The 10,458-nt window shown below is 36.9% G+C and overlaps 2 protein-coding genes across 2 annotated transcripts in view; both read left to right on the forward strand.

Annotated features, from left to right (window-relative positions):
- The first annotated feature begins 258 nt into the window (after nt 1-258).
- On the forward strand, nt 259-8,410 carry LOC105277521 (protein PAT1 homolog 1). Its single transcript, XM_011335914.3, has 9 exons — nt 259-399; nt 954-1,142; nt 1,811-2,228; nt 2,486-2,586; nt 2,679-3,163; nt 3,451-3,664; nt 3,756-3,956; nt 4,059-4,322; nt 4,393-8,410. Exons 1-9 carry the CDS (start codon nt 361-363, stop codon nt 4,660-4,662), a joined length of 2,181 nt encoding a protein of 726 aa, XP_011334216.1. The 5' UTR covers nt 259-360; the 3' UTR covers nt 4,663-8,410.
- Nucleotides 8,411-8,993: 583 nt separating this feature from the next.
- LOC105277520 (RING-box protein 2) overlaps nt 8,994-10,458 on the forward strand; it is a 42,485-nt gene continuing 41,020 nt past the window's right edge. The window contains exon 1 of the mRNA XM_011335913.3: nt 8,994-10,010. Within this exon, the coding sequence (XP_011334215.1) occupies nt 9,860-10,010 (151 nt within the window). The 5' untranslated portion in view covers nt 8,994-9,859. The remainder of the gene's footprint in view (nt 10,011-10,458) is intronic.

The following is a 10,458-nucleotide window of genomic DNA, read 5'->3' on the forward strand; positions in this document are numbered from 1 at the left end:
GTCATCGATAAAATATCGAAGAAATCACGAAGAGTTACAAAGCGGACTCAATGGATTTGTCTAATTGTCCAACACAATTACAAGTATCGCACAAGAATAAAACACTGTACCTGAAGGTAACTTGAAGTGGACCGATCGTCGATGCGTGAACCCGTGTTAAATATCATTCGGTCGATTATATCGAATCGACTGTGTTTTGAATCGCGCATGCAACTTCAGGTGGAGGACCACGTGACGCTCGACGCGGCATCTGGTACACGTTAGCCGCAAGTTACGGCATGACCGCCATGGCAGCTAATGCCCATTACAGCACTTGACGTTTAACCAGAACATGTCATTTTGCAGATTTAATTTTCGCAAATGGCAGACTCGTTTTTCGGTTTCGATACCACGCTCGGCGTAAGTACGAACGTTTCCTCCCGTAATTGCGCGCGTCCGCGCCCGAATCCGCGCGTCTTCCGGCGAGGCACGCGGCCGCGATTCTTTCACGATAAACAGTCGCGTCGCGGCGTATTTCTACCTGGGAAAGCAAAAGTTTCGATCTACCAGGCGCCGGCAAGTGCCACCGCGACGCGGTGGCTGCCGAAATTGCGCGTCTCACGAACGCGATCTCGATCGTGTGTGCAGTGCCTCGGGGAAAAGTATGACCATCTTCCTAGCAGCAGGTTTACGTTGTCTAACCTTACTGCTATTTTCCTCGCCCTAAAGGTCATTAACATCGAGCACTGCGAATTCGAACCGAGCCTGCTAATCAGTTTTAACGGCAGTTACGCGTGCTACTTGGATTTATCCTCAATTTTGCGATATGCTCGTTGCTACAAAGTGTACTGTGATCTCGTGTAGTATCCCTTTTTTTCAACGGTCTTTAGCTATTGCTTCGTTTTACTGTCTAAAGGATTATGCCAGTATATTCATGTTTCCTGTAAAAATTGTCTTCTCTTTGGTGTAACTAGGACAACAGTCTAGAGGATGGACTGGATTGTCCGTTGGAGGAGGAAGATCTCGAGGAAGAGTACGATGCATTGAACGATGAGACATTTGGTCCAGATGCCGCGATCGGTGATTGGGAGGAAGATCATGAGAAACTTGCTGAAATTACAGAATCAAATCGTCCACATAATCAGAATGCGACGAGCAAAAAGGTGTGTCGTGTGTTTCAAATATTACTTTTCTTTAACGTAACATAAGGATCCACAGAATCTGAAGATTGTGGGGATTGTGGAAGCTGTAGTGACAGATAGATAATGATCAACACAAACTAGACTTAATTTTATAGTTCATTAAATCATCAAGGAAATACAATAGAATGAAATCAATATCTACCTAACAAATTAATCTATGCTTAGGATCAGTCTATAAAAATCTATTAGCTTTTATTTGTTATTATTAATAATATTATTATTATTATTGTTATTAGGGCTACTGCTTATGCTTGTTCCATATATTTTGAATAAAATATTTTTAATTATAAGAATATCTTAAGTATAAAACTAATGTTTATGTATATATCAGTCGTTTGCAAAGGAATATGTATTATACATATGTTATTATTACACGCGACAAATACATATTCTACATGCATTTAAAACTTGTCATCTATGTATATTAATACGTGTGCATTGTTTAGCATAATTAAAGTTGGGCTTTTATTCGAGTACGTGGGACAAGTAACATCAACTGTACAAGGCAATTCAGCGCTTGTTTGCTAAACAATACAATCATCTTCTATATTATCTATATTTAACATTATTAATTTTTTTAAAGAAATAAATGCTGTAAATTACTCAAACGTGTCTTATATCTTTTACAGAACATTACGAACGTAGATGTCGCAGATAACCTGTCGCATTTAGTGTTGGATAAAGAAGGAATAGTTCCACGACCCGGCGTATGGACTAGTCCCTTAACTCTACCTCTTCCAAAAGCTCAACCGCGATTATCTTTGCCAACCTTGAAAAATGCCTGTACTGTGGAAGAGCTGGAGAGAGGGCTTATTGCAAATAGGCCACCTCCAGGTCTCAGTAAACCACAAGCGCAACAACAGCAGAAAAAGTCTGAGGTCTCGTTCCTGTTTGAGACCCTGTCCGTAAATGACAAGTTTCAGGTCAATGGCCTAGCAACACCACCTTATCCACCGGGATTGGGCATGCATGGGGCGCATCATATGGTCGTGCCCAATTTAAGAGTACCGCATCCCCAATTTATGCAACCACCCAGATTGTTACTTAGTAAGTAGTAATTATCATCCGTGTGTTATATGTGACGAAGCACACGTGCACATTGTCACGTAGTCAAGAAAGAAGGAACAATTGCTAAAAATGTATACATGCACGAAGGAGTTTAGAATATTTTCAATACTTATTTACAATTAAGGAGAAAAAACGTGCGAAACGACTTCGCTTTGAATCGTGATACACGATGCGATCGGTCGATGCAAGTCTGCACTGGAATATGTTTTATTGACAGCAATCTTTTCACTTGTCAGATCAACCTGGGAACATGTTGCGCTATCCTTTACCACCACATTTAATGTTGCCGCATGCGGTACAAAGACAAGCTCTTCATAACTCTGCATACGGGTTTGCTGTTAGTCTCTTCTATGAATTATACGTATAATTAAATTACGCGTATTATTATATCTTTACGCCACTCGAACGTATTTTGCGTTGCATTTTCAGCAACCGCCCCATCCCATGGGTGGTCCACAGTTCCTTCGACCGGATCACATGATGCCTGCATTTCCGAATAATCAGACCAACCATCAGCAACACCAACATCCTTACTCGCATTCTGGAAATCAGAGAAACCAGAACCGACCTTACTATCATAACGAGCAGCAAGTCGGACATCAACCGTTCTTTAAGAACAATCAATATCCGCATCGTAATCATGACAGGAACAATCAACAAAGACACTATCATCATCAGCATTATCCTCACAACGTTAACGGCACGAGTTCGTCCGGAGAGTACGAGGTTGCGGGGAAACTCGCTATAAAGCCTCATGAAAGGCAATGGCTAATCAATATTCAATTGTTGCAACTTAATACAATCCAACCGTATATCGATGATCATTATTACATTGTATTCTGTGACAAGCAGAATAAACAACATGCGAATCAAAAAGATAGAAAACACAATAACGGATATCACAAGGATCACAGGTATAGTTTTTTTGCTTTTTTCCAGATATTCTTTATTACATTTGTACGTTTGTAAAATTGTAGAAAATAATTTTTATATAATATTATAAATATAATTATATATTTTATTAATATAATCATATTTATAATAAATATAAATATATCAATTTTATTTAGTTATTAATGACATAACTGCAAATTTGTCGTACAGTATTTGTGTAAGCGTTATTTTCCGAAGTTTGGATTTATTTATACTTTTTTCATAATCATGTATTATCGTCTCTAATTCACTTTTATGTTCCATCAAGGGACTGGGAGCCAACGCCGCAGGCCCAATCAAGATCGGCATACACGCCGGCTCAGTTTGAGAACTCGTTAGGCAAACTGCACTGCAGCAGCGTAACGGCGCCGCGTAAACTTATCGATATGGATGTCGTATCGAACAGCGACGCCCAGTCTACTCCTCAGTCGCAGCAGAAGGACACTAAGAAAACACGGCAGTTACTCCTCGAAATTGAGAGGGTACACCATCAGCGTTCCAAAGCACACTAGTTAAGCAAAAATTTCGTCAACTCGTATTTCTTCATTAAAAGGAATAACATGATTCTTTTAGCTGCACACTCTGCTATTTAAACTCGAAGATCTGAGTAATCCCCTCGCGGCAATTCCGGAAACGCAACAGCAGCAGGAAGGGGAAACCGAAACGAGTACCATTAAAACTGAACCAGAATTAATCAGCATGATGTTATCGTGCCTGCAGCAATTGATACAAGATGATAAACTCGCTAGTATGCTAAGTATCCGGAAAGGAAAGGTAAATTGATAAGCAATAAATTAATTTGAACGTCGTAAATACAGTGCACGTATCGTATCTCGATATTTGACATTTATACACTCGTATATTTCTACGTTGCAGACGTTACTATTGCGTTTTTTACCTCACCTGAACGTGACGGAGTATAATAAGCAGTTGCGAGACTTGTGGACTGCGAAATTCAAAGGATTAGCCATGATAGGCCGTAGAGATTGTCACTTATTAACAGATTTTTACTCTGAATTCCGTAGATGGCTCAACGCCGTGAAAGATTTTGATACAGTACTGCGATTAGCAAGGGCGCTGTCCGACTCTGCTACCCATTCTGTTAAAAACAACAGTTTAACTTTTGCTCTTATGAATAAGGTTAGTGTTAATTAATCGAATTGTTGCGTATTGTTATTATGAAATATTTTCATGTGCTCTGTGCTTTTAGTTCGGTATATCGGCAATAGCGACAATGTTCGAGCAAGCGGAACAATTGTGCGGCGATTCCGACGATTCTCTGCCTTCCGAATGGTCAACTTTTGTAGTAACAATAGCGGAGGTGATTAATGACTCGTCGCCGATCTACACCAATGCCACACCGTGTCAACCAATCGCTGCGAATACGCTCAACAAACACCTGGATCGGATTTCAAATTTAAAGTTAGAAAGGTATACAACGCTAGCGCGCTTGTTGACTGATGCCAATTCTTTACGATAGTCTAACGTGTTACGCAGGTTACACTTGACGGTGTTTTTAAAGTTTGTCTTTTTCTTAACGTAAACGAAAACTAATTAAATTATGCTAAAAGGAAAAAAAAGTACATACAGACAAATATTTTAATATTATTACTAATGTTATTGTGAAATAATATCCATTGTGTACGATAATATTTCTAAATAGATGCCATGATTTTACAAAGTAGGTATCTCACGTGGGGATACTAAAGGGAAAAAAAAATTTATATATGTAGATAGAGATATTCTGAGCATCTCGATGCACAATGAAGTTTGTTACTCGTACATATATATCACCTTTCATTGTATATTTTGTACACATTAATCAATAAAAGCTCATAATTGGTAACGCGAGGAAATCACTGCAATATCGAAAAAGACAAACATGCATCGGATGAAACATTAGATTTGCATGCCGATAGACTCCTTTTAGACAGATTTCTTTTAAATTATAACATACCTTGAGTCTACTGTGTAAAACTGGTATCTGATATACAGGGTAAGGCACTTAACAAAAAAAAAACAAAAACAAAAATCACCGCCTTGTTTGCGTCAATGTTGCACCGATCTACTTTTCTTTAGAGATTAAAACATTGACCGAGTCAAGGTGGGCAACTTCGAGCGCGTTACCCTGCATTTAAACTGCACATCCTATCTTCCTATATGTTGTATTTCGTATTGTTTTAATTAATATATATAAAAGCATTAGTATACATAAAAGTATACATATAAAAGTGGAAGTGCGCTTGTGCTATCAAGATCCAAATACATTGATCGTATAGCACATGTCAAATTAATTTGAGCAGCATTATATAGCTTTTTTTTTATATCGGGATTCCAATCCCACTTAGAGATACAATGATAATAATTTTACGTGTATTAAGAGCATATATTTTATATTTTTATGAAAGTCTTATATTTTCTATTCCTCTCTCTAAACTAAACTTGTTTTCAGTAACGTATGCTTATTTATGGAATCTATAGGCTATTTTTTTTTTCATTGTGCACTCAAATGGATGCATTAGTGTTTACATTCACAGTTTTTGTCAAGCCGCAAAGCGTTGTACCGTTTTAAGTTGAGTTATATGTATATTCCGCAATTATATATAGATTATGTATGTACATGATGATATTCACGGAAGATGATGCATGGGATGTGTACGTTTCCATTCTTGTTCATATTAAAACCAAGTATATGTACATTACACGTATTACGCATCTACACATTACATTATCGTTTTGGAACGAAATCAATAGCGCTAAAAGAAAGGGAAAAGGAAAAAAAACTTGTTATCAGTCTGCAGATAATTTATATTTTGGAGATAATAAACGACGGATAATCATTCACATCGCACTGTTAAAATGTAAGGCAAAGACCGAGTATATAATTACAAAGATGGAATATGCAACAACATATATGTATATATATATATATGTACACACACACACACACACACACATATATATATATATACATATGCATAAGTTAGTGTATCAGCAGCAAAACTCTAATAGTCTTTTTATATAACATTTGTATTATATATTAAGTGCGCCGTAATTAAATTTTTCTATATTGGTTTCGGCACGTCAGAAGCATGTGATAACGTGAACTCTAATCTAGTTGTAAAAAAATACTGCAGTCCCGTCAGTTTAAGGAAAATGTATTCTTTTTCTTTTTTTTTTCTTAACACGATAGTCGTTATTAGGTCAGACAGAACTTTGTGATCGCGTAATAAGGTAGAAAGAGAGAGAGAAGAAAGGAGGGGGGGGGGGATCCTGTAATGGCAACGTGTGCTTGCAGTACCGTATATAAAAATTTGAAAGATAATCTAAAATGTATGACGACATGGCCTTTAGAAATACTGACGTAAGATAATTACTTTCTATCGTGATCGAATATTTAACTGCGAGATCTTCTTTGTGTACTCCTAGCTTGTACATAGAATGCGATACTGATGCGTGAGTGTCTCGGTGCATTTTTGTAATCAAACGCAGAACTATTTCGGTTTCTGCCATGTCGCATGATGTAACGATACTACGGTATCTTGCGAAAACAAGATTTTCACAGTTAGAAAGGAAAGTTTATTGTTATTAGTTTGTAATATTGATAACTATGGTAGCGATCATCCACCCAAGTGATAGTTTGAGTTACGTGGACATTTCGATAAACGAGATACTGCTAAAACCGTGGAGCATTGCGTTGCAATCTTACGTTTTCGTATTTAAAAACATGATTCAAATGATTATTTAGTTTAGCAGATGTCGCCTTAATTTTTTATCATCACATAAACCATTTATAAAGTAAGTCGCTTGTAAAGTTAAGCATCAAGATTATTGATCTAGCACTTTTATTTCACTCGCTTATATCGAGTTATCACGTATGAATAAATCTATTTTAATGCAGTTAACTCGTATATTTAAATATATTCATTCATAGTTCTATGATTTTCATGTTGCTGATATGAATTACAGTGCGGATCACGCTGAAAATTATTAACGATGATGAACAAAGGATGAATGAAACCAAATAAGTACTCATTCATTAATTGCTTGCGAATAACCGTTTATTAATGTACAGCTCAAAGGCTTTGCGTATTAACGTTCACATTATTATGTAATAAGACGACGAAGAGAAACAAAGTCTATGTTTTTACATAAGCAATGCTAAGAATCTAAGGGATACGTGATTGTTAGTGTGTAGATGATGATGCATGTCTAAGAAGCCCAAGAGTTACATTACATTCTTCTTACTATGTAACCGGGCTCGCACCTTTCGAGAATAGACCTAGTTGTAGACGCAGCGTGTTTATCGAGTTATTTTGTAATTCACGAGCGTTCTCATAAAGGGATTTTAATAATTTTACGATTAGAAGGAAACATGTGTTAGATTGTAGTGTTAATTTTATATCGAACGCTTGAGAATTTCGCCCTATACGATTTATACGTTCGCACGAAAGGGCCGATTAGGCAATTATTAATAACTGTTCTCTTAAGGGCTACCATGAAGGACATATGTATCTGATGAAGCTGATAAAATATGCTCTCTCTTCTCCTTCCTTCAGATTACGTAACAATTGTAGATTTTAGTTTTGTCTTCATCGTTCATTCGTTATTCATATATTCATCGCGATAACTGACGTGTTGCTTTCAAGTCCTCTTTCTTTTTCACTGCTCGACGCTCAGCGCCAGTTGTTGCGAGAGTCGGATGTTACGTTGCTAATGCACTAGTTGTACGAAAAACATTTATAGTAGCACAGTGTAAGGGCGATACAAAGAAATCTGTTCGATTTGTGTATTGCGACAAAGGAATATTTAATTGTCCATGAGGAGTGCCCATACTATACTTCAGCACTAATTGAATATATTCGTTTCGACATTCGTGCGTGTGTGAAACGTAATATTGTAATGTCATATTGTAATGAACGATAACCCGTTTTATCACCGTTGTGGAAGTAGAAGCTGCTATGAAAAAGAAATGTGCGATGTCTTCTTGCGAAGTAGGTAAAGCGAAAAAATGTGCGTTTGATTTCTAATTGAAGATATATTTTTATAGAGATACTATGTTTATTACGTTTAGAACAAAACGAACGATGAAACGATGAAAATTGAGGTCGTTGTAAATCACAAGGATCCCACATGATTTACCATCTATATTATGTCTATTATGTACTCAGTGAGATACTTGTACATTAAAAAAAATTAATAAAATTGATTGTAAATTTATAACATAATCTGAGAATATAACTGTGGCTGTTGTCTTATGTACAGATTTGATCTAATTTGAAATCAAAACGTCTTAATAAATGTTTTACATCCTATATAAGATATTCATCTTTTTTATCGTTAACGTTACAAGTCTTTATTATTTTTGCAACCAAAGTTATTGGAAAATGAGTTTTTCTCATTATTGTCGTAGATATCTTTTAAACTTTTAAAATATAATGTAATTTATGTACTAAAATGATCGAGCAAATTTCAAATAGTATTCATTTACGCGCGTTTCAAATATTACTGTCGGTATGTATAAAATTCCACGTGTTAAAAATCCCAAATATTGAATATAAATTGTCTAGTTCATAATTTAATCTTACTTTTAAAATATCTACTAAAACGTGTTGCATTTTATTTTTGCGTCAAATTGTTGCCATCATTTACTGCTTTGATCATTTTGAAACGTCGAACTGTGACGTCATTATGTGTGTAGAATTTCGAATCACGTCAGTTGCGGGACACATCGCGAAGTGGCAAGTCGCATTTTAACCGTTCTGCATTTTGTGTGGTTATTATTAACGTAAAAGTGAGTTTCGCGTGCAAAAAATCGAAGGTGCTTGATAAAGTACTCGTCGTGATATAAGGACTGTAAATAATCGTTATTACGCACGTCAGTATCAGTTTCAATATGGATTATTTGCTTCTGCGTAAGGGAACAATCGGAATTCTCTTCACAAAACCTGCAGCAAATATTTTCTTGTCAAAATAAGCATCATTATTGCTACGTATGTACATACATATTATCATTTAATAATTATTTGCATTAAATAGCTTTTTCGAAAATATTGAGATATAAATATCTCGAATGTTCTTCTACCGAACGAACTATATAGTTCAATCACGTAGACGGTTACGACATTTTGGACATAACGATGATTCTCGACTCGACCGTTTCGATATTTCGAGAATCGCAATCTTCCGTCCTCGGCAACTTCAAATCGCGTCAATCACGCGACGTGCCGCGGCGGAGTCGTACGAGTTCGTACCTTATTTTTCTGTAATTATCGCCGTCTAAAAGTGAATCTCGCGGTCAACGGGTCATCAGCAGTATCGCATAAGGCACGAGTGCTTTTGTTATGCAATAAACATCGCTCATACTCGTCGATTTGCGCCGATATAGCAATTTCAGTATCGCCGTTGCTTTCCTAACCACAAGGCGCGGCGGGAGCGGTGAGAATTATCGGCGGATCGCGGCGGGGATCGATAGTCGGTAACGTCGGACATGTTCCGTTCCATCGAATCTATCGGACGTTCCGATATAGTTCCGAGCTACGAAACTTCACCCGATGCAGCAGAGCCGTGTTGCGACGTCGACGTTTCGTCTCTCGCTGCGAGGTAACGAGGTCGTGTTGATCGGGTCGTTTGACCTCGCGCGTCGTGTGCCTTGACTGTTGTTTCTAACCTCAAACATGGCTGAGGAACAAGATCCGGGAGACCGGGTTGACAACGACAACCAGAAAAATGACAAGATGTTCACCCTGAAGAAGTGGAATGCCGTGGCTATGTGGAGCTGGGATGTGGAGTGCGACACTTGTGCTATTTGTCGAGTCCAGGTTATGGGTGAGTCACGTTCAAGTTCTTACTTTTTACTCTTACACACACACACTTTTACTGTTTATTCTCTTGCTTTACCGTGCCTGCAGAAGATTTACCGTTTTTAATGTTATTCATGATTGTCACTTCATGTTGTACATGTAAATATCTGTTAATGTGTATATTGAATGTATCTGAATATACTGTGTTTATAAAGTACAGAGTGTGACGTGTGACACGAATATGTTTTATACCTTACTTTTTATTAATATAGATATACTTGTTAATAGTGATGGTCTTAATAATATTCTTAACTTATTATTATATTACTTATTTATTTTGTATTTTAGTTTTATCGATATATTTATAATCAATTATAGGTACTAACTAAATTTAATAGTGTCTTATCTATCATAATATAGACATTCTTATGCTAAAAGCAAAAGAGGAGGGTATAAAATGGAAGCAACTGTCT

Source organism: Ooceraea biroi, chromosome 7 (genome assembly GCF_003672135.1).
Source record: "Ooceraea biroi isolate clonal line C1 chromosome 7, Obir_v5.4, whole genome shotgun sequence".
Taxonomy (NCBI): Eukaryota; Metazoa; Arthropoda; class Insecta; order Hymenoptera; family Formicidae; genus Ooceraea; species Ooceraea biroi.

Bases quoted from the DNA above. Each gene is read 5' to 3' on its own strand.
- LOC105277521 (XM_011335914.3), top strand. From the start codon at position 361: ATGGCAGACTCGTTTTTCGGTTTCGATACCACGCTCGGC. The intron at 2,587-2,678 runs GTTAGTCTCTTC...TTGCATTTTCAG, and splicing joins ACTCTGCATACGGGTTTGCT to CAACCGCCCCATCCCATGGG. The intron at 3,665-3,755 runs GTACACCATCAG...TGATTCTTTTAG, and splicing joins TACTCCTCGAAATTGAGAGG to CTGCACACTCTGCTATTTAA.